General features: G+C 30.1%; 1 protein-coding gene across 1 annotated transcript in view; it reads right to left on the reverse strand.

Annotated features, from left to right (window-relative positions):
• Positions 1-1,231: 1,231 nt before the first annotated feature.
• The window catches only part of LOC129917840 (steroid receptor seven-up, isoforms B/C), a 46,726-nt gene continuing 22,299 nt past the window's right edge, over positions 1,232-25,658 (reverse strand). The window contains exons 3-5 of the mRNA XM_055998022.1: positions 15,789-16,340; positions 1,484-1,641; positions 1,232-1,370 (exon numbers count right to left, since the gene is read on the reverse strand). Of these exons, the coding sequence (XP_055853997.1) occupies positions 1,254-1,370; positions 1,484-1,641; positions 15,789-16,340 (827 nt within the window). The 3' untranslated portion in view covers positions 1,232-1,253. The remainder of the gene's footprint in view (positions 1,371-1,483; positions 1,642-15,788; positions 16,341-25,658) is intronic.

Raw genomic sequence — 25,658 nt, forward strand, 5'->3', positions numbered from 1 at the left:
TTAAAAATAAATTTTAAATTAAAAGAAAAAAGAAAAATTAATAAACTTCCAATGACACAGAGTATTTTGTAAAAATAAAATAAATTAAGTATTTTCAGTGCCATTCGAGTTGTGTTATAGGATTTAAAAATTTTTTGTTTTTTTTTTTTTTTGTTCGTTTGACGATTTGATTTGTTTTTTTTTTATTAATTTCTAATAAGTTTTGAAAATTTAATTTTGAACTGGGTTTTTTTTTTGTTTTTGATATAAATTCTTTTCTTGGGAGCCTCATTTTTACATATTTAAGATTTTTCTTTTGTAAATTAACTAAAATCAAAATTTGGCTTCAAGTATTTTTTTAGATATTTATTTTTTCTAAATCTTAAATTAAAAATTAAATTTATTTACAAGGAAATAAGAAAAAAAAATTAAAATCTATTAACAAAAAATATATAAACTGCATTGCTCTCTCTCAACCAAACAAAAAATAATTAAAAAAAAAAAGTTTTTACCACCCTAACGCTATAAGAAAATTATCCTAACTCTCCATACATCTTCATTTTTTTATTTAATTTTTTTTTTAGTTTTTTTTTTATATTTTTTTTTTTTATAATTTATTTAATTTTTGTCTTTTAACCCTACTTGACATCCACATTTAGAGGAACTTCACTGATATCGATAAGACTTGGCGGCGATGGCATTCTACCACTGCTACTGTCACTGCTGCCATGTTTGCCTGCACCATTTAAATTCCCTCCACCACCGCCACTAGATGGCGTTGCAGTAGTTGCTGATGATGAATTTGACAGTGACATATCAATGTCACTGCTTGTCAATTGATGATGGTGATGATTATGATGTTGATGGAAATTATTGACATGTTGATGATGATAACTACTGTTGTTGTTGTTGTTGTTGACATTATTGGCATTATCAACTGACATTGCAGCGGCTGCTGCGGCAGCCATCATGGCGGCGCTGTCATAATAATTTGACAGCGAGGTAGGTACCATGGCGGCCAGTGGTGAATTTCTACGCATTGCCGATGTGGCAAAGGTAGATGGGGCAAATGATGGCGTCATCATTGTCGATGATGTTCCGTTTGTTGTTGTTGTTGCTGTTGCTGATGATACTGGACCCAGGAATACTCCTCCAACGCCACTGCCATCGGATGCTGCTGCTGCTGCCGCTGCATTAGCACAGGCAGCTGCTGCAGCAGCAACGGCTGTGGTGGCGGATGATCAAGTTGTTGTCAATTGTCGCCACATTGTATGTCACATCGAAGGTAAATAGGGCCAAGAGAAACTATTGCCAGATAGTAGCATATCACGAATGAGGGTTTCAATGGGGGTTTTACCGACTAGACGTACAAAAAACAATTGTTCAATGACCTGCAATTTAAATTAAGAAAATATAAAAATAATAAATTAAAAAAGAAATTGCAGGAGGAAATAAAAATTTGTAAAAAAAAAAAAAATAACTTTGAAGGAAAATTTCAACTTACTTGTGATGAAACGGTTCTCAGTGAAGGTAGTCTCAGCAGGAGTTTACCAAATCTCGTTGGCTGATTTGGATATTGTGTTCGGCAATATTCTTCCAGAGCACATTGTGATTTTTCTTGTAGCGTTTCTATATGCGTTACATCGGATAAACCACATGCATCTGTGAATAAAAAATGAGAATAAAAATTAAATAAATTTATTAAAGAATTTTTTAAGAATTTAAAGTTTTCTAATTTTTGGAAAATCAAGTCTTTGTCGATTAAGTTCAAATATTTATTTTTTTTTTAATAATTTTAAAGCACTATTGAGATTCAATTTTTAATAAAAATTAAAAATAGAACCCCAAAAGCGAATTAAAATTTTTGAATAAATTAAGAGTAAATATAAATCAAATAAAGAACTCAAAAAAATAAAAAAAAGAATTAATATTAAAACACTCTGTAGGCACACCTCTTTTTTGTGACGTGATAGGCACACGGGTGCGAATTTGGTTTATACTTTTTCATGTCGCTAGAACTTTTTTCGGTCACAATATTTTTTAGAGAATCAAGCATGAAATTAATGTAGAATATTCCGAGGAATTCGAATATTGTATTCAAAACTCCGAAAAAAATATTTTCACCCTTATAAAGAGACTTTTTTGTGACCACTTTTTTGAAAAATCGTAATTTTTTTATTTTTGTCCTGACATATTCGCACTAGTGTGCCGACAGAGGGTTAAAAATGAAAAGCAAAAAATGAAAAATAATAAAACAATTAAATAATAAACTAATAAAATAATAAAAATAATTAAATAGTAAAATAATTATTAATTAATTATAATTAAATGAGAAAAAAAAAGAAAAAGTTAAAACTTAAAATTGAAAAAAAAATATGAATAACAAAATTGAATAATAAATTTAAAAAAAACTATGGACTTAATCAAGAAAGACTTGTTTCCAAAAAATTAATCAAATATATTTATGTTAGTACACCTACGAAAAATAATTTTTTTTTTCATTGTGTCAATACAGAAAGAGCTCTTTTTACGAGCTATCTAACTAAAGATGTTCAAACTAATTTTCAACTTATTTCTCAAAGTTTCTATTGATTCATCGAATATTGTTGTACAACTTTACATCTAGGAATATTGGTTTAATAAAAATTATATTACCTTTTTTATGGAATAACAGAAGAGTCGAAAAAGTTTAAGTTTATGAGAAAACTAGAAGCATCTAGAAGAAGGAATATATTGATTTTTCTAAAAGAAAATCATTAGGGCATAAACCATCGGATCAAGATTCGAAACAAAGAATTACTAACTGAAGTAGAAAACCGCAGCCAATTCACAATACAGATTCAAGAGAAAGGTACAATTTCTTATTCATAAGGCCATACTCTGATAACTTTTGAATATTTTTTAGAATATTTATAAAACTGTCAACTTTTCAATGATATTTGAAAGCCACTTAAATCACATAATCACTATTTGCAAATAAAAAAAAGTGTCTACCTCAACTTATTTTCTTCTAATCTATTCATTTAACAAAAATTTGAAAAACAAAGCAGCGTGTTACGTCATTTTCATTTCACATTTGGTACCTACTAAAAATATATTTTTTTTTTTATTTTCTAAAAAAGAATTAAGTAGCAAATGTTCATTTAATTTAAAATGACAACAAGTAACCGAAATAAGAAAAAAAAATCAATTGATTTTTATGTGTCTTAAATAAAATTATTCTGGCTCACTTTTTTTTATATCATCAAGAGTGTTAAAGTCCAATAAAAATAAATATTCTACGTCTTACTTGAAACACTTTTTCTTTTTTTTAGTATATAGCCAATCGAGTTGAATAATAATTTATGGCATCAATTTTTTTTTTATATTTATTTTGACTGACTTTACATGACATGATTGAAATATTTTAATTGAAACAAAAATGATAGTATTAAAAAAAAAAAAAATTAATAAAAATACAACATCGATGTAGGTATTTTTTTTTATGATAAGAAAGAAAAACGATATTTTGTTGTTTTCGAAACATTTTGTGATTATAAGCTTTCTTATCACGTCTCTGTATATTACTTATGTTGAGGGTGTTTACGACAAATATTTATATTATCAATGTTTGTGTTTAATTAATTAGCGAATAAAAAAATATAATAATTCATTTTTAACGCTAATGGAAATTTTTGATATTAAAAATCAACCTATTGCAGAAAAAAAATTGATTTTAAATTTCGAAATTTTTAAATGAAAACACAATTTTTGAAATTTTTCGAAGACTGACTCACTATTTAAAAAGAAAACTGAGTCACTTTCTAAACTAAAAAAAGTTATCTAATTTAAAGCGATTCAAAATTAAGAATGTCTGCAATGCAAACAAATTTTTTGTCAGTTTAGCTGTAATGACATCATTCAAAGTATTTTATATGCATAAATAAAGTAAAAAAAAAACCATCTGGGATATCACTATCATTTTTATTTTTGAAGATTAATTTTAATCCAAGTCAACAAAACATTTCCAGAAATTTAACCTTACAATGCCTTAAAGCCTTAACCTTGTCATTCAAAGTATTTATTTAGACCAAATTTACTAAGACGTCAAATTTAAGTGGAAACACACAAATATGAGTAATGTTTTTTTTGTATCAAAACAAGAGTAGGTAATGATGAATAACGAAGGAATTTTATTTCTTTATTAAATTTCAATTCATTGTTGAAAATATTTTTTTTTCTTCAATTTTCAGGTAAGGAGTTCTCAAACTATTTGAATATCAAAATATCATCCATTGAGTAATAAGGGTAAGATTTTATGCCACTATTTCAAAATTTATTCAGGTTGAATTTCACGTCCATTTTTTTTTTGTCAGAACCAATGATTTTTTAATGATTATCTTTTATTTTGCTTAAAATGTATAAAATAAACCCTTTATATTTGTTTTGCTAATAATTTCTTCATTTATACTCTTCGATCTTTTAAAACTTTATATTTAAATAGAAAATTTAATTTTTCACAAAAAGATTCTCACGTTAATTTTTAAAATTCTACTTAGTTTACATTTTTCAGTTTTTTTTTTCTATTCTCTTGGGAAATCAAATGTGAGTTCAGTAACAAGATTCCAAACAACATTATTAAATAGTAAAAAAGCCCCTTACAAAAATGGCCTGTTTTCATTCCATTCATAGTAGGTATATTTTGTACAAAATCCATCGCCACTCAAATAGGTACTCGAAAACATGAGAATCAGAAAGAACGAATTTTTTTGATTTGTTATTAAAAAAAATTAACATAAATTATGCTTACTTTTTCCGTGCATTTTGGGATTTTTAAAAGTGCAAAGTCCCTCGAATTCATGAGAATCACCAAGAACGAACTTTTATATTTTAAATTATTGAATTTATTTTTTCCTGTTTTTCATAGGGTTTTTTTTTATTTATTTAAACTTTTTTAACACGTTTTCTGAATTATTAAAATGTCAGCCGTTTTTGTCATTTTTTGGCAATTTTTATAAAATACAGTACTAATCGCAGGGACCAAAAGTGTTTTACTATCCACTTTTAAGTATAAATTTTGTGTTAAATTAAAAAAAATCAATTTATAAATTATAAAAAAATTTAAATTAAAAATGATTATTATTTTCTAACCGCACACGAATTTATGGTTTCGTTTTCATAATTTTTGTTTAGTTTGTTTTTTCCTTCAACGAAAACTTTATCATCATATATTTTATTTGCTCCATTTTGTCGGCTTTTCATTCATTTATATTTTTTAAATTTAAAGTTCCATGATAATGGTCTTTCGATTCGACGCACCCATTCGCGGTCTATGAGATTTATGCAAACATACAAAACGAGAAAATAAATTCGTTTTATAGTTCGTATTCGTTTCGTTTTATTTATTTTTTTTTTCTTCATTCGTTTTGTATATTTGCAAAATGATTTTCCACTCTATGCAGTGCAGCAGAAATTTCAGGGGTGGATTCGAGGAAATACGAATCCAATTAAACTCTTAAAAGTTTATAAAAAAAAGTTATAGCGTTTTTGAAACATAAAGCTTCTTAAAATATCTCAAAAAAAGGTCGATTTTATTGTTACACTTAAAAGGGCCCTCTTAAATGTGAGTTTAAAATTTTATTAAAACTCCTTAAACCTGATTCATTTGTATTAGAAAGAGTTATCTTTAAACATTGAATTTATTTAAATTTAAAAATCCCGCTAATTTAATTCAAATAAAATAAGTTCGTTCTTTCTGATTCTCATGATTTAGTGTACCTATCTGGCGTGGCGTTAGATTTTGTACCAAAAAGACTAAACAAATTTACGCAGACAAATCCGCTCCTGTCAAATAGTTGCACTTTGAATACACAATATGATGACGAAGGAAAATAGATTTTGTGCATTTTGCAGCTGGGAAATGGGTTTTTCATTTTGTTATTTTTTTTTTCTTGTTTCTCTTTTTGTAGACTATTTGAATTTTGTTTTATTTGAAAATTCGAATTCAAAATTAACAATAACTCCTGCTGCTGGTTGTATATGGAATTGGAAGTGTGTGCAAATGGAAATTTGAATTGAAATTGGATTTAGTGTTTTGGTTTTTATTATCTTTTGTGATTATGATTAGACTATTTTGTTGAGCTTAATTGACTCCATTTTAGTTGTTGTGTGCATGCTTAATGAGGTTTTTTTTTTTGCTGTTGTTTTTGCTCTTGGTGTTTGGTTGTGATATTAAATAGGGGAATTTTATTGGGGATTTGTGTGAAGCATTTAAAAAATATTTATAACTTAAATTGATTTTAATTTTCTATAGAAATTGTGTTGAAAAAAATTCTCTACATCATTTTGAAGTTTTTTTTATTGAATGAACAAGTTTAAGGACTTCTAAGGAAATTTTTGTTTGAAATAGGGAAATTATGATGTGATCCAAAAATGCCAGTAATATCAAGGAATTTTTTTACAATCGAATTTCCTAAAGTTTTTATCTTATAAATTAATAACTAAAATATATTTTTAACTTTCGTGAAGTGAAATCGTTAAAATAAAAAAAAAAAAACAACTCAATCATTTCTTTAAATACATTTTATGCGACAAAAAAGGAAAAAAAAAGGATTTTTGATTTATTCGGCGATTATCAAGCAATCTGTAACGCAATCTTTTTTCTATTGAATGTGAGTTTATATAGAAGATCACAAACAAAACTATAAAATAGTAAAATTCCTGAAAAAATGCTTTAGTATTTTTCGTACAAAATCTATCGCCACTCAAATAAATACGTACTCGAAATCATGAGAATCAGAAAGAACGAACTTTTTATTTTTATTTGATTTTGTTAGTAAAAATGTTTATTTTTGGGGAAAAAAATGTTAACATTTGTTAATGAATTTTGCATTTTTTGAGAAAAATTTTGTTTTGGGAATTTCGGGTTAATGTATGAAAAGCGCATAGTCCATCGAATTCGTGAGAATCAACAAGAACGAAGTTTTTTTTTAAATTGTTGTATTTATTTTTTTCGTTGTTTTCTTTCTTTTATAGTTTCACTTTTTTTAGTCTTTGTATTTACCTATGAAATTTTTTGGGGGTTTTCATCGCACTGTGATAGTTTTATAAAAAAAAAAATATTTTATAGGAGAATGCCAAATCCAAGCACTCAAATTTTTAGAAAAAGTTATTAAAAACCTTACAGCTTTTATCCTTCCAATAGACCAATTGCACCTTTTCTTACTTTTTGCTTACATCCAAGGAATAATAAATTCAATATAAATTAAAAAACTCCAAGAAAACCCACCTATATATTGAAACTCCCCATTTCAACACCCATAAGTCCTATCCACAAAATTGATCATCAATAATAATTCAATACCTAACACCTCTAGTTTTTTCTCTCTCTCTCTTTTGGTGGATCACGATCAAACTTCAAACAATATATATAGGTCAACCTATTGATATCAACACCAATCCTAACCTAACCCAGAAGGTCAATAAAAAAAAAGAATCTCAAAAAACCCCACACCACGACGAAGACGACGAACGCTCCTTTACCTTTATTTTTTTCGATGAGATGATGGTCAACAATAGAGCTAGAGACCCCATCACAAACCGAAACCTTTATTTTCCACTAAATTGCTTTATATATCGTTGGTCATATCTTGGTAATCTTCATATTGCTAAGAAACCATCATCACGACCTCGTCGTGTAATAATATTCCAATATATTCGCTCCAACTATGGCCAAATGCGGCTGATCGCGCGGTCTTGACTTGACTTGGCCTAGCTTAGCTTGTTTTAGCTTTGGCATAGAGGTTTACTGTATTCGTAGAAAAGATGGAAGAGAAACAAAAAAAAAAAAAAAAAGTGAAACCGTTTATTACCAAAACCCATATATTCACATTCCATGCCGCACAATCACTCCATTTCAATCGGTTTTCAATTCTAACGCGCGTATATAGTATGTTGGAGGAGCAGCACCGCGAGATGCACATCTGAGAGGCACACTTTCAGAGGATTTTGCGCAAATCGTAGGAGGAGGACGACGAAGACAACGACGACGACGAAACGAGAAAGCGCGCATAGACCAAACCAACCAACAATTGACACCAAAGCCACGGCACGTTCGAGAAATCACCAGACTCCAATCAAAAAATTGAAAATGCATTCGATTTTTTGTTGCACACCGCGTTCGCGTCCGTCTGTCCATCGAAAACCATAGATCCCAAGCGGTGTATATAAAATAAATGCATTCAACATCAATAATCGCCCCGAAAAGAGTGGTACTTGGCGCGGGTGATGATGATGATGATGGCTAACCGCGAGGACCCCAGAAAAAGACTGCGGGGAGACCGGAAAGGGGCTTCACATCATCCCATTCCAACGAACAATACGAAATATCATAATAATTACTATGCTTGACACTGGGTATCTTTTATGAGGTCGCGCCAAGAGATGATGTCGGAACAACTCGACTCGGAATGGAGTCGAAAAAGAAGAAGAGTCTTGTTCGGAATCCAACCGGGGCAGGCATTCAAATCGTGTTGGAAAACGTTTGACTGACACCGAGGCCTCTGAGATGCTCAGATACATACGTAGATACAAGGCGCAAGTACCTATAAGATACATTTGTATCTTTTGCATGCTCAAGCTTATACTAGTGATGTTGTATGCATCTGCGCTGAGTCGCGCCGCCGCCGCCGCTGACTATCAAACCATGTGAAAATGTAAAGACACAATAAAAACAAAGTTAAAAAGTGGTTAAAGAGACAGGCGAACATCTAACGGAAAACACTGTTTAACAAGGTGAGCCTAGCACACCTGAAAGTTCGCGTTTTTTTCGATTCGATGATACTTCTTTTTCTTCTCTTTTTTCGCCTTTTGCGGCTCCTATACCAACCAATACCTCATCATCATCATCATCATCGTCAACATCCTCTTCTTCTATATGCTCTATCTCTGTGGTGTGTCGCCTTGAAAGAGGTGCGCCATCTTCGCTGTTATCATGGGTAACATTGGTTTTGGATTTTCCACATTTCTAATTTTTGTTGTTGTTGTTTTATTTTTGTTTTTCTGTTTGTATTCCTACTACTTGGCTGTTGCTCATTTATTCCTCGTGATAGAGAAGTTTTTTTTTTTTTTCTACTGATGAGCAGCGGTGGTGAGATGTAAGGAGCTAGAAGGATTGTGGGAGACACTGATTTTTTTTTATAGAGTTTTTCCTCTTTTGGAGTCTTTAGTGGTACATGGTTGCCCCTTTCCATCAGAGGCGCGCATGATTTGGTGATGCACATCGAGTCGATGAGTTTTTTTTTCACAGGCACAGATATAGAATCCGTTTTGTTTCACACGCAGGGTAGGAATTGTTACTTAGGAGCCTAAAATTGGTCTCTGTCAAATAGATCTTGTGATATTGACATCAAAATGGTTAAAGTACCTACTTTTTCAAAAAAGCTTTTTTCGTGATATATTGATTAAGGAAAATCTGTTTTAAGTATGACTTTCAAAATAAAAAGTAAACTGCCAATGTTGAGGTCACAAGAGAAGTGTGATTTTGTGATATTTATTTCAAGTAAATTCAAGTCTTACAAATTGTGTTAAATGACGCTTTCCCGCGAAAACTGACAGCTAAATTTTTAACTACCTTCAACATTCTCTTTGTGTGATAATATTTATTACAAAATCTGTGATATTTTCAGAAAATCTTAAACATTGCTGTGATATGTAGTAAAAATTAGTTAAAAGAGCATTATGAAATTTCTTTTTCATTAGTAATACCTATCAAAAAAGCTGTGACATTTTCAGAGTGTCAGTTTTTGTGATATTCCAAGACATTGTTGTGATAACGCAGCAAATATGTAAGAATTTCTATAAAAAAAATCTAAAAAAGATTTCTTTTCTTTTTTAATAAGGCTTTTATTACAAAACGTGTGATATTTTTGTTGAATACCTTGAATATGTCTGTGATAATTCGAAAAAAAAAACAAATTTTTCTGTAAATAAAATAAAAAATGTTCAATCGGGATATCTTGTTATCACAACGTGAATATGGTAAAATTACGTTAATATGTTTATGTGATAGATGCAAAAAAGAAGTCTTGCTGCTAGGGTTACTAACAAGAAAATTAATCGAGATTGAAAACAAAACTAAGCCAACTAAGAAGCTTAATTCCGTGATATTTTTTAACACAACTGTATCACAATAAATCACAAAAAGAAGAAAACGTTATTTTCAAATATAAAACCTATCACAGAAAAGTAAAATTTTAAGAAGGCATCTAACATGTTATGATACGTGTAAAAATTTTATCGACAATTGAAAAAGGTGAAAATATTGTTTAATTTCGTTGAAAATTGTATGGTTTTTTGCTAACAGCTTAAACAAATACCCCAAAAATGTATTTGAATAAAAAAAATTACAATGTTTGTGATATTTACAGAAAACTTTCAATATATCTGTAATAAATTATTATTAAAGAAATGTTCCTACTCTGTTATGTGTTATTTTAAAAATTTGTCATTTTCTGTGATATCTGTGACATTAATAGATTTTCTGTAATTTGGTAATACATTATAATTCGCATGATTAAAAAAATAAACAATATCATTAGAAAAATTTCAGGAGGAAACCAAAATTTCAAAATTTTTGTGATATTTAGAGAAGTCATTCAAATATTCTGTGATAATCATAACAAGATGTGAATAATATTTGAATTAAGCAAGTTTAGTGTATAAAAAAGCTTTTCTAGAAATATTAATATCTCCATTTCTGTGATACCTTACTATTTTTGTCTCTTTTTATGTTATATCTATTCTCATAAAAGACTTTCTGTATTTTCTAATATTCTACAGTCCGCAAATTCAAAAGAACAATCTCATTAAGAAAATTTGAAAGGGGATTCCCTATTAAATTTCAAAATGTTTAAGTTCCGCCTTGCGGCCTATTCAATTCTTAATGCAGCCCAGTTCCCACACATGGATCCTACTTCCATTCCTATATTCCCACATCTAAACAACAACACTATTCAACAGTTGTGCCTTGATCATCAGCATCATCATCGTGGTCGTCCTCATCCTCATCAGGAGAAGCAATACCGAACATCAACATCACAGAGCTGCCTGCCTGCCAAAGCCATGGAGAGATTTTCAGCAGTTCTCTACTACTCTCTGCACGTATCCACGTCTTGCGCGCTGTCCGTCCGTCTTCTATCCTATCAGTCGTCTATTGGGATCTTTCTGTTGCGCTTCCAAATAATGCTTCTGAGGTGTGCAGCACTTTATAAGCGCATTTCTGCCCATTTGGACATATTGTACGAGTGTAGTATCGTATCGTATCGTCGTTGTCTTCGATCGTACCGTTTGCGACGACGAACGACGACGAGTGCGCGGTCATTATCCATTTAGTCGTTTGGTCACGATCTAGTCTTTGGAGCGAACACCAAAAAAAAAAAAAAAAAAAACAAAACAAAAAAAAAAGAGAATCTCTCGCAAATCTCCTCCTGATGCAGCAGCGTGTGTTCCAAAAACTAAATCAACAACAAAACAAAAAAATAAGCAAAAAAAAAACGAAGGAGGAAGCCCATGCCAAAAAGTCCGCATAAGCCATCCATGGAGTGTGTGGCATGATAATGATGACGATCGTTTGTTTTTTTTTTTTTTTTTTGGTATATTTCGGGGGGATATTTCATGGACTTCGAGTTGGATTCGAGCTCTCTCGAGTCTCGTTTTAGAAGCTTAAGTCAATTGAATTGATAATGATGACGAGGATTTTTATGAATTTCGCCTCCAAGTGACTTTGGCAATTGTTTATATGGTAAATTTGATGGCTTAAATGCTTTGTGTCCAGATTTGGATTTTTGTTCTCTCTTATAAACTACTCCTTCTTCTTCCTTCATCACGAGAGATTTTGGTTGGAGTTGTTGTTGGCACTAAAGGAGACGCTTTTGGAATTCTCCTAATTAAGTGGAATAAAAGAAATGAGGTTATGACCTCAAAGTGGAGATTTATAAACACACACAGGATTAGATATACATTTGTATCTTTTTTTTTTTAATCGACAATTTTTTTTATTTTAGTTCCGGGATTTCTCGATAGGTGCGCTGAGGAGAGTGAAGACACGATAGTTGAAGTGATTTTTATTTTTTTGTTGCAATTGCACGAATGTTTTGCATTCATATATGCATAATGCACCACAGAAATCAGCAGGTGGTGATGATGATGAAGAGTGTGGAGAGGCAGCATATTTCATCTACGGGCAGAAAATTTTGATTTGATTTTGTTGTAGATTCCCGCTGGTAGAAGATTGATATTGCATACGTTTTGGACGATTCGATTTAGAATTTAATTTGATTTCTGAGATATTGCTGATGTTGTGTGTTGATAGAGATTTGGTCATTTCAATTTGTTTGTGACTTATGGAAGTTTGTTTTGAAAATGAGAAATAGGGTTTTTTTTTGTCTGGAGATTCTTCATGAAATCTTGATACTTTGTGATAAGAGAAAGTTCTAAGATAGTTACATGGTGTATATAAAATATCGAAAAGTTCTCAAAATTCGCCAACGGTAAATTCTGCTTACAAATAATTGTTGAAATAGACTAATAGCTCAAAAGGAATTAGTCCCTAAATAACCTCTCACAATAATTGTGATATTTTTTCCAATATCTCAATATTTTTGTGATATTTACACAAATAAAAGAATATTTTTTTAAACAGACATAGAAATATGGAAGAAGATATTTTCAAAAAATTGTATTAAAATGTTTATTTGAATTTAAGAGTAATTTTTATCAATTTTTTTGTTTGTGATATTTTAAACAAATTTCCCTTTAATACTTGAGTGAAAATTTAGCAAGATACTAAACTTTAAAAAAAAAATTCAATAATTTTGTAGAACCTTGAAACTGTTGACCTAGAAAAATTATTGATTGATTATAACGAAATGACTTATAACACTCTTTGTGATATTCCCAGTTTACTTGTGATATTTAATTTTGTATGATATTTCTATTATGTCCGTCTATAATAATTATACGTAATTGTAAATTGTGTTTCAAATAAGCAAAAAAAATCTGTATATAGGGAAAATATCTCTTTTTCTGGTCAAAAATTGTTGTGATATTTCCTAAATTGCTCTAATATTCTGTGATATCTATAAAAATATGAGAAATCAGGCATTCCTGTGCGTTATATGACCTTCTACAATAAAATAACATCAGAAAAAGAGGATCTATACAAAATTTAAAAACCAACAGGTTTTAAGCTCTTTGACAAAAAAAAAAAACATTCTAAATAAAATCAAAGACAAGTGAAGTTGCCCAGATAAGACAATTCTGGTGATTCCAAGTCTCATCTTTACCCTCATAGATGAAACAGAAATAAATATGACGATCAAAGTCGGATTGCTTTTAAACATCCTAGAGATCTTAATGAAAGGTTTCAGTAAAGCCGAGTTTCAAGCCTTATGTTACTAAATTTCACAGTTTTAAAAGACTGTTCGCTTCCCTTTTAATTTTTCTGATCTGCTCGTTCTTTTTTCGAGCCCAAAAACAGTAATAAGCAACCAAACAAAATCAAAACCAAAGAAAAATAAAGCCAAAAAATAAAAAATAAATTTAAAAAATATAATTATATTAATGAAAATGCAATGGTGTTATTTTTTTTTTTGTTAATAGATACATTTTGTTAATTGTTTTTGTGCAGGTTATATTATTTTCAATTTTCCAAGAATCCAGCCATCAATTTATCTGTGAAAATAAGCAGTTAAATGAAATAAAATAAAATAAAAATTCAAAGCAAATAAAATAAAACAACCAAAACTACAAAAAAAGCATTAAAAAGCAAACACTTTTAAAATGTAAAAAAAAAAATAATAAAGCATAAACAAAAAAAAGTAGGCAAATAAAAAATAAAAAAAGCTTACAAAAATAAAAAAAAATCTAGCCAAAATGAAGCGTTTAAAATGAAGCTGCTAAAAAAAAGTTTTAAATAAAAGTATTTTTAATTATTTTTTAAAAATATTTTTCCGTCACACAAAGAAAATTGAAGAATTTGAATATCAATTTGATCAAAAAAAAAGTTTTAATTTTATTTTTATTTTTATTAAATTAGGTAAGTTAAAAAATTCTAAAAGGAAATACGAAATAAGCAAAATGAGCATTTAAGCAAAAAAAAAAGCAAAACATTGCAAAGCAAAAATTTTTCACAATAAAGCAAAGCAAAAAAAGCGGAGCAAAGCCAAAATGAAGCGACTATCTTGACAAAAAATATTAATAACCAAAAAAAATAAACAAAAAAGCATTAAATAAAAGCGTTAAAAAAGCAAAATAAAAATAAATTAAATTAAGACAAAAAAACAAAAACAAATAGGTACAAAAAATAAAAATAAAAAAATGAATCAAATAAAAAATTAAGCGAAACAAAAAATAAAAAAGCAAAAGCCTGTGAACTAATAAAGCGACTTTATTGCATTAAAATCCAAGTTTTCAAAAAATATAAAGCCTTTTTTTTGAAAAAGCAAATCAAAATTTGATGGAAAAAAATTTTTTTTTTAAGAAGCAAAATATTATTTTATGAAGCAATTTAAACAATATTTTATTTTAAGAAGCAAAACAGAAGTTTACCAAGAACCAATATTTTTTTTTTTCAATGAACCACAAAATGAAAACACCAATGATTTTTTTTTTAATTTTAAAAATTTTAAATTTTATATATTATCGATTTTTCTTTTTTTAATAAATTAAATAAGTTAAATAAGTTAAATAAATTAATTAGGCACTAAATTTTTATCACTAAAACTAAAATTAAAATAAATTAAGAAATTAAGTACAGAAAATTTACATAGGCAACTTAAGAGTTAAAAAAATGCATTTACAGAAAAATTAAAAACTAAAGAAATATATTTTTTTTTACAAATTTTTGGGCCGTCCTAATCTTACTACACACTCTCTCTCTCTCTCTTTTATTTCTTACAACTGCCATCTATTGCCAAAATTATAAGGCGAATATCTATAACTAGAATTACCAAACGACCCATTACTACTCGTATGACTTACGAACGGAGTGCTATGATGGAACATATCGAACGCTGAACCGAAAGTTCTCGGAGGCGTTTGATAAAACATAGCTGCCGCAGCCGCAGCTGCCGCCGAAGCCGATGAGGGTGAATTGTATGTGCCCATGCTTCCCGTACTCGGATTACTCAAAGGAGACGAAGTGATATTGGCCAAACTTGAGGTCCCATGTAAGTGGGAATGCGTCGATATCACTGGTGAGCTTGGTATCGCTCCCGTCGAGTTATAGTACATTGAAGGTTGATTGTTGCTGCTGTTGCAAGAGCTAAATGCACTTTGCAGCGATGGCAACATTGCCGTTGATATGGACGATGTTGTAGGGGTTGCCGTTGTACTCAGACAATTTGCAATGGAGTGACTTACTCCCGAGCCCTTATTGACTTCCCCCGACATCGATACAATTGTGGAAGGTGTTGTGTGATGGTGTTGTGATGTTGGTGTATGTAATGTATTGGGACTTAGAGCAGACTCACTACTACCTTTTATGAGAGCGGCCAAATGCGAAGTCAAGGCCGATGAAGCTGTCTGCGCATGTTCACGATCCAGATCATCCAGATGATCCCTGACCACCAGCATGATCTCCTCACACAAACTATTCGAGGACGAGTCCCCAGCAGACGATCCATCGGATGTAGAATTCGCACCGGCACCGACACCCCCAACACCACCCCCACTACTACTGCTAGTACTATTATTCTGGGAGCTTTGTAATTTAGCTGAAACTTTTGTTAGTAAGGCCGGAACATCTTTATACAAGATGTCCAGAAGCTTACCTGTGGTGAACAAAACAATCGCCTTCAAACACGAATACTCTGCTGAATCAACATGCAGCGCCTTCAATTTTTCAACTTGCTCCTGGAAGATACGTATGTGATCCATGAAGGCGACAACACGATCGGCAGCCATTGGCGATGCATGTAAACCAGCAGCAGCTAACAGTGGTGCCACATGCAATGGCATTGAACACTGTGATGCATTCAGGACGAACAGCTCAGACCACACTAATCTTAGTAACGCCACTTGATCGGTCACTTGTAGATCGGGGAAGAATGGTATATTTTTCGCCCATTCGACAGCGGAAAATAATAAACGGGCAGCTAATTCGCAAATATTATCAATGCCCATAATATTGTTGGGTTGCATACATTGGCCATAGCGTGATGTTGGATATGGTTCGGCACGTAGCAGGAGTGAAATGTAGGAACTTAGATATGAATGACCATTGAAACCGGCCACGCCCATGTGATCGCCATTGGCTAGTTGATATTGACCATGCATGCCAGCTAGTCCGGGTTGGGTGGGCGGAACGCGACCACGTTGAACAGCTGAAATTAAATAAAAATTGCAAACAAAATTTATAAGCTTTGGTAGATGATGAAATTATATAAAAAAGAAAATTTAAAATTAAATATTTGTTGGTTAAAATTCTCAAGACATGAGGTCCTAAACAATAAAACGGTTATCAAAACACAACTAAATACAATATACTATTATTCAATTTGGTTCATAAGAAGATAGGTCCCATAAAATTATGGGGTCTTAAACAAATCGAACGTAAATATAGGGTCCCAACGACATTTTACATACAAATGGCTGCATTTTGCCTAAAAACTACTAGGAATTAAATCGAAATAATATTATGTAAATTCAAAGGTCATATAACTACTTTCATAAAAATTGTAAATTGTTGGGTCTTAAACCAAATCAATGATAAGATTGTATCATACCAATAATATTATTAGTATACAGATTTTTTTGTACTTTTCTTTCTTATTTTTAAAAATAGAGACTCGGGGTCTCAAAGTCTTTGATGGAAAAAAATTCATGGGGTCTCGAATCGAACAAATTTCAACAAAATTTGAAAAATGAATACCTCAAAATCAAACAGTTTTCACGTCTTTAATCTTTTTCATGTTTAGGACCTTAAACTAGGTAAATGATCAATATTAAGGTTTTTTCTTACTTAGCACTAAAAAATAACGTCTCGTTCCTAATTTTTAAGATACCAGGAGACCCCTTCTCAAAACATTTCATCTATAAAAAATACTTTGTGGGTCTTAATCAGATCAATTTGAATAATAAACAATAAGATCAAAGACAAGTTTCAAAATCAAATAATTTTTAAATCTCTTGACTTGAATTTTTTAGGGTCATAACTTTCAAACCTTTTATCAATCCATAAGATACCTCTACTGATTAATTGAAACCTTCAATAAATTTGTTTGTTTGTTGCTGATTTTTTTTTCTCTACTATTCAAGTTTAGTAGTTTTTTATTTTTAAATGTCAGCTAATCATCAATATAAATTCTCTTGTTTACCTTCAAATTGTTCAAACAAATTAATACATCATCAAACTCAAAGTAAGTATATGTATCTCTCAGATACTCTCATAAATCATATTAAAAAAAAAAGTATCTGGGTAAACACATTAACCATCAATCAATCTCATCAACTTAAGTTTGAGCAAAAAAAAAAAAAATCATTTAATAAATTTCCAAATACCTAACAATTATAAATCACTTAATGCATTTTGCAGATACTTTTTTACAACAATAAAAAAATCACTTTAGATACAGATAGAAAAAAAAAATTATAGTTGCTGTCTAGTTAAAGATATGTTTTACCAAGAAAAATTAATCGACACATTTTGTTGAATACAAAGAAAAGAAAATATAAAAACAATGTTACACAAAATTATAATTAATAATGTCAAAGTACGAGGTATGTATATAGAAATTGATAGATAGATACTCGCATTGTATCTGTATCTACGCAGTGCAATTTAATTCTTATAGCAACAAAAAAAAAAAAAAATTACAGTTGTTTTAATAAATGTTTTCTCTCCATTTTTCTCTCTCTCTTTGAAACTATAATAAACTTCAAGGCTGTTCTAGTTATTGTCTTTCCACTCTCCATAAGTATTTTTATAAAAATAAAATATAAAAAAAAATAACAAAGTATCTATCAACTAAGCTTGAATGGGGTTAAAACGACTTATTAAAGTGAGGCTAAACGTAGGTACATAAATTGTTTGCATGTGGCTTCTTAAGCGCCAAGTGCGATTGACCTGTGAATGTTCTTGAAAATGTCTATCTATTTTGCAATTTTTCGTCTTTTGTCTATAATTTTTTTATTTAATGGAAAGAGAGAGAGAGAGATATCAGAAAGTATCTTTTTCTTAAGACGAACCCAACTAAGAAACCTATAAGATTTCCTTGAGATATTTCTTAGAGCAGAGAGATAATTAAAACAACCCCTTTTACGTTACGTTAAATCCTCAAAAGATACTCACAGATAAAATGCACAGATACATATGTATCTGTGTATCTATAAGGTACACAATTTTTTTTTTGTATATATTGCGACGACAGATAAAGCAAATAATGAGGGAAAATATTTGCATCGCATTACAATGCGAGTATTTTCGTTTAATTAAAATAACAAAGAAAACGGTTTTATATTCCTACCATCTCCGAGAGTTACACATTTACTTTACAAATACATATATAGATACTTGAGGTTTCCTTGTGTTATATCATGAACATATGAGAGTTAAAAGTATATTTAAAATCCTTGGAAGAGATTAAGAAAATATTTAAGATACTCTTCTTGATTTTAATTGCAAGTAGACATAAAAGGTGATGTGTGATGATTTCTTTTTGTTGGAAATTTTGTATTTGTAGAAGAATGAAATTTAGTTTGTTGAAAATTACGGTGGGGGAGGGAAGAAGGGGAAGTGAAGTTTATTTTGTGACTAAATTAAGTCTCATGGGAAGTTTTTGTACAAATCTGCAAACGAATATCACAAGATCTATAAAAACTAAAAATTTCTGTGATATTTCTCATTTTGCAAAATGTTTGTGATATTTTCTTGAAAACTGATATTGGGATATTGAAGTATCGAAATTGGTCTTCATAATTAAGTTTTTTTTTTTTAATTTTGTGAAAGAAATTCATTCAAATTACAACTGTGATACCTTTTTTAAGACTGGTAGGATAGCTTAACGCTAAGATATAGATTCTCGTACAATTTAATGTAACTTTTTGTTCATATTTTAAGGCTTTCGTAATATTTTCTTGTGAATAAATGTTGTGATATTTTCTTATGATAGTAGTATCACAATTTATAACACAGGAGAAGTCATTTGTGATATTTGTTGTGATATCTGTTTTCTCTGTGATAGATTTATCATTTTGAATCTTAATCAAGTAAAAACACAAAGGAAACACTTTGGATGGGTGAAATGTCATTATAATGTGTGATATTCATAATTATCTTTGTAATATTCCTATCATTGAGTGATAGCTCATCCAAAAAGTTGAAAGCAACACATTTTTTTAATATGAATTTATCGTGTTAACCTATTTTTGAGATATTCAGAAGTCTTTTCTCTATCAAACAAAATGTTTCCAAGGAATGATTATGTGATAGAGTCCGTTAAATGGAAAATTGAAACCACTTCCTTGGGATATCTATTTATTTTTTAATTTTTATCGATTTTTTGAAGCAAAATAAATATTGAAATATTAACAACTAATATCACACAAACAATTAATGACCCAAACAAAATACCACTTGCACTCAAAATACCCTTAAATCACGTTGCATTCCCTTAAAAAAGGCCAAAGTTCCGTTCACATGACATCTTTTTGCTGACCATCCCTATTTTTATGTTTAAAAAACTTGAATAATGGTGACAAAAATTCAATGATATAAAAAAAAGCAGGCAATGCAAAAACAGGATTTTTTTTTATAAAAAAATACAAAAAAGGGTCGAATTATTTCATTGTGAAGTGAATGTCCACATAACAAGATGGCAACCTTTAGGTAGTAATATCTTTATATAAGGCCAAGGCAATTAAGGTGAAGTGTCATATAGTTAAATTATGCTGTTTCTGTTGGTAGTTTTTTTTTTTTTAAGCTTTTCACCGATAAATAAATAAAAATACAATTTTAAAGAAGAAGAAAGAAAAGGGACTACATTTTGAGCGGAAAAAGAATATTTTTTTCTCATCAATCCTTTTTTGAATATTTTTTTTTTTTAAATAGCAAACTGACCATTGAATTTTTCTTTTGGATTTATTGTATTTTTCGAACACAATAGCCCTGCAGCTTGTTTATTTTTATTAATTTGCATATTTTAGTTGAACAACTTGATGTTGAATTGCAGATAAAAAAAAAAAAATAATCGTGGTTAGGTAGGTCAATTGGGTACTCGTAACGATTTTTTTTTCTTCTTTATTTCTATGGGAATTAATCATTGAAAAATTACCAGTCAAAAATATAGAAAATTATAGGAGAGACAAGGAAAAATTGTACCAAAATACCTTTTCAGAGTTCTTGCCCGGGCGCCACTTATATTTTTTTGCTGGAACTTATTGACATTGAAAAGTTTTAGTATTTGGCAGTTTAGTATCATCATTAATGAACTTAAATTAAACAAAATCTTTTTCGAAGCATCATAAAGGAATATTTTTTCCTTACCCGGGCGCCACTTAACAGAAATGCTTGATATTGTCATTGTCTTTCAACACGAACTGATTTTCTTGTTTTTGTCTTCTTTTCTGATTTAATTTTTATGATGCAATTCATGATAAATGCCAACCAAAAAAAAAATCAACCATAAGGTACCACACAAACAATACTCCACCATTTAATGATTTTGAAATTCATTCAAAATCGATAAATCTTCAATAAGAGAGAACGAAAGCGCGCGCGCGCGCGCGAGTTCAATTGTTTGTAACCCATCTTCCATAATCTTCATTTTCGATTGTCTTAAATCTTTTTGGTTTATTTTTTTTATTTTTCCTCTCTGTTCAAAGTTTTAAAGTTGGAATGAAGACGCCGAAATCGTTTCTTTCCTGTTGGACAATAGTTCAACATTGTTGTATGCAATCTGAATATTATATGTACCTCTCTCCTATACGTTAAACCACCACCTGGTCATCATCAGTGGTTGCTCGAACACACAACAATAAAAACGCAACCATCTCTTCGCTTTGCATAAATAATCGACGAGTTTATATCTTCGTCTTTGATTTGAAAAAAAAAAAAAAAATTTTTTTTTTTATTTTTCTCGCCTCAGTTGGCATATATGCATCGAGATCAACAAGACAGGATTGGGATTTCTTTTCTTGACCAGCACAGAATTTATCACTTTTTCATGTCCAACACATAAATATTAAAGACAACACACAAAATCCCGAGAGGTGCGTAATCCTCCCTTTCATTCGACAACGATGAAACGAATAAAAGCGGACGCGTTTGTCCCTTCACACGGTTCCGTGCTATAAATCTAGAATCTGAGGTATGCAAAAATGGTCAAGTTCAAGGAAGAGAAGATACCTTCGAAGTTAAAGTAGTGGTCAAGAATTGTGTTGTCTGACCCTTCTTGAAAATTTAATGTTAAGGTGCGAAGGACGGATCTAAAAAAATGCAAAACCAGTTAAACTGGTCTCTGGACATTGTTGATGAGGAATCCTTTAATCGATGTCCGCGTTTTCATTATAAGAGAAAAAAAAAGAATCCTTTCCTGTGTGTCCACTATTTGTCGTACTGGTCATTCTGTTTAATATTTACACAATACATTTGCGTAATTGTGTTTTGATTTTGTCCCTTTTAAGGATCTCAAAATAGTAGGATATCCCATTTCAGGTATCAAAAGGAATCATGGGAAAGTTTTTTTTTTTTTTTTTTTTTTTTTGATTTTATTAAATTCAAAGGTCACGATCCTTTCTGACACTAAATTACTTTGTGTGCAAAAATTCTCCAACTCTCAGGTAGGAAATATCAAGACAAACCTAAAAAACAGGATCAAGGATGAATGAAGAAAATCCGTTTACGGGATGCTGTATGCGGTTTTTTATACAAAGTACAAAGAATGAATAAAAAAAAACAAAAAATTGAGAAAGAACTCAGACGCGAGATGGTGACGAGGAGAGGAAGATTGAATTGAAAACAAAAAGACAAAAGGCCAAGAGGGGTGATTAAGGTTTTGAAGATTTCGGTCAGATCAGGCGTAATTCAGCATCCGCAATCGATTGTTTAGTGTTTTTTGTTTTTCCTTTTTCTTTTTTTATTTGAAATCATTTTTTTTAGGGAAGAGAATCAGTGAATGAAATTGATGCAGGATGATGATGTTGTTGATGATGCAAGGCAAAAGACTTATGTGAATGATGTAAAGGCACGTGCTTAAGGATAAATAACTTGTGTATTTGGATGTTATTCTTGAGTTTTTTTTAACTGATGTGGGGTTCTTATTTTTGTTTTTTCTCTTGTGTTTTGTCAAGTGTTGGAAGATCGCGTGATTAAGGAGATAAATGGCTTTGAGTGACTTTTGTCCTTTTTTGTGCTCTTTTTCCTGTTTTTTTTTTTTTTTTTTTTTAAGGAAAATTTTGTATTTCCGGTAGAAAGCGCGTTTTCATATTCAGAGCATTTTATTAACCCTTTTGAGACAGACGTGATTGAAATCAATATTTTAATGAGGTGGAAAAGTCTTGTATTTTTTTTTTTTTTTAATCAAAAGCATTTTTGGTTTTTGGAAGTTAGTGTGACAAACTATGCATAGATATATTTAGCAGAGGCGTGAAAACTATCAAAAATACTCTTTGATTCTTATTATTTGATAATTTATACTTTAAACCAACAAATTAGAAATTTGCTTTTTTTTTTTTTTTTTTTTTTGTTCTTCTGAGGGTTTTCCAACATATGTTAGGGATTTTGTTTCGTTGTACTTTTTATGTAGTACAACCTTGTCTCTTTATGTTTGACCAAAAATATCTTAAAATTATTAAACGGTTTTCTTTTTAAAGCAAAATAACGAACGCTCTAAAACCAACTATTATGCAATCTATTTTTTTTTTTTTTTCTTCTTCTAAGGGTTTTTCATCATATGTCAGGGATTTTGTTTCGTTATATTTTTTGTATAGTAAAATCTTGTTTCTTTCAAGAAAACCAAAAACCTCTTAAAAATATTGAGTGGTTTTCTTTTTATAGCAAATTAACTAACAGACCACCCATACCAGTTTCTGCCAATAGTTAAGATACTTATCTTTTCAACTATTTTGTTTAAACACTTTGCCTAAAAAAACAATATTCATTAAGCATTTTGAACTCAAAAAGATACAGATGTATACATATAGCTCTATGTAGATACTTTCAATATGACTTTTATCACCTTAACCAATTATAACATTCAATATTATCTTCTATCATTAAACTTTACATTGCCAAGACTTATATTTCTATTTTTTTTTTGTGTTTGTTTTACTATGGACAAGAACAAGTTGTATCTATAAAGATCTATGTGTATGTGTGTTGCAGGCAAATTATATTGAACCCATGAAAGTATCTATAATTACCATAGAAAAATGTAAAAAAAAAAAAAAAAAACTAAACAGCACAATTGAGTACGCGCTTGATTTAATTACTCTCTGGGCAGTGAACAAAAAAAAAAAAATAGTAATAAAATTATATGTGTTTACACATATAGCGGGCATACTTCATGTCATGTAACATTTGTAGACTACTCACAGATACTTTTAGTGCAGCTCATGTATCTTAAGTTGTAGTCTTTGATTATAATCGATCTTAACCTAAATGTGTTTAAGCTGTTTTTTTTTTTTTTTTGTAAATGCACAGATTTTGTTTTTTTTTTTTCTTAAATATTTACAATGATTTTATTAATGATAAGTTTCTGGTCTCTAAAATATCAAATATTTTTGAATATGACATCAAAACCGAGTCTTCTGTCAAAGTTAATAAAAATTGATTTTTCTCTTTTTTCTAACCAGACTAAATGCGAATCTTACACAGATAAAAGTCAATTGAGTGTGCATTGATCATGGTAATTAAATAATAAAGTTACAGAAAGACAGAAGGCATACAAAAAAAGAAGAAAAAAAAAAAAAAACGAATTATTATCTTTTCTTAATGAATTCGAATGAATTTATAACAACAAAACTGGTAGTAAGTTGTGTATTTCTTAATGATCGGCAGCAAAGAGACTTTATTTGAGGTAATTAATTTGACACAGAGATTTTAAAAAACGTCTGTGGTTTTAGATGCGGGGAACAACTGTGTGTATGCGCTAAGTCTTTTAAATGGATGATGTGTTGATAGATTGGTTTTGATGTAATGTGAATAACTAGTTTAACAAATTGGTTGGCAATCATAATGCTTGGTATAGAAAATTAAATGTGATTTTTCATGTTGCAATTTTTCAACTGTGTAAAAAGTCATTAGGATGCATGATTTTGTTATTTTGTTGTTTTGAGACAAGACGAAAAAATAACACGTATTTGAATTTTTAAGTTACAACTTGATTAGATTTTTATTGATATGTGAATTAGTGGATAATGATCTCAAGCTATTTTTTCTCTAGAATTAACGCATAAAAGAAGCTTTGAGATATGAATGGCGTCAAAGAATGCATTTTGTATCATAAAACTTAATTTTTGTGCCAAGAACAAACATTTTATTGAATTTGTGAGGTTTTTTGTATTTTCACCCGGGCGCCATTTAAGGCAAATGATTGAAATTGAGACTTTGACTCATAGGAACCTTAAATATTTGTTCTAATATAGCCACAAACCATTAGTCTAAAGATTTGAAGAAGAAATATTTAGTCGAACAGCTTTATGAGTTTTCACCCGGGCGCCATTTTTTGAAAAATATGTTATTTTACGCCTCCGATCACGGTAAAATACTCAACATCATTGTGTTCGTGGTCAAAGAAAATGAAAATGACTTCCACCCGGGCGCCACTCAAGAACATCTTCGAATTTGATGACAATTCTCTTCTCATACACAAAACTAACAATGTCAAAAAACAATCTAAAGTCATGTAAACAAGACACATTCACTTTTCACGTACATAACTCTCTTACATGCCTCTCCATATTCCAACACAGTCATCTCTCGTGCTAAATCATGACAATTAAATTGACGTTGAACAAAATACACAGCACAGATAAAGAAAGAATTAGGTATAAAAATAAATATTTTTGTATTTTATTGCATAATATTTTTTTTTTTTTTGTAGTCGTTTTTATTCTTTTACTATTCGATTTATTGAATGCGCGAGTTGTGTTTCTTTTTTTTTTTTGTTTGTCTGTCTGGTATCTGCGAAATTTATCTCATACACCTGGTCACGACCCCTTCATCGTTATAATTTTTTCTTTTTGTTTCATATTTTTTTTTTCGTCTTTACTTGGTTCGATTATGATTGTAACCTCGCTGTTGATCAAAAAAAAAAAATACATGCAAGGTTCACTTTTGTGTGTCTTCAAAAAAAAAAAAACGAACTTTCAGATACCTAGTCTTAGGCGCATGAGAGGGATACGTTTTTAAAGAAAAGATCCATAAATTCTCGGATTAGTGTTCCTAACCACTTCCCCCTTTTTTTATAATATTTGTCTGTTCCACAAGTCACTGTCTGTAACATATGCAACCATATTTTAAAGGAAGACAAAAAAAAAAACTGCAAACAAGAACCTTCTGTAAGAAGATTATTTTCCGCGTCTTCCTTTGTCAAAAAAGTAACCCCATTGAGCAATTGTTTGTCCCAACCAAACAATAACCCAATATAATATACATTTTTTTGTTGGTACCAATCAAAGCACAGTCTAATTACGTCTTGAAC

This window comes from Episyrphus balteatus, chromosome 4 (assembly GCF_945859705.1).
Source record: "Episyrphus balteatus chromosome 4, idEpiBalt1.1, whole genome shotgun sequence".
Lineage (NCBI taxonomy): Eukaryota > Metazoa > Arthropoda > Insecta > Diptera > Syrphidae > Episyrphus > Episyrphus balteatus.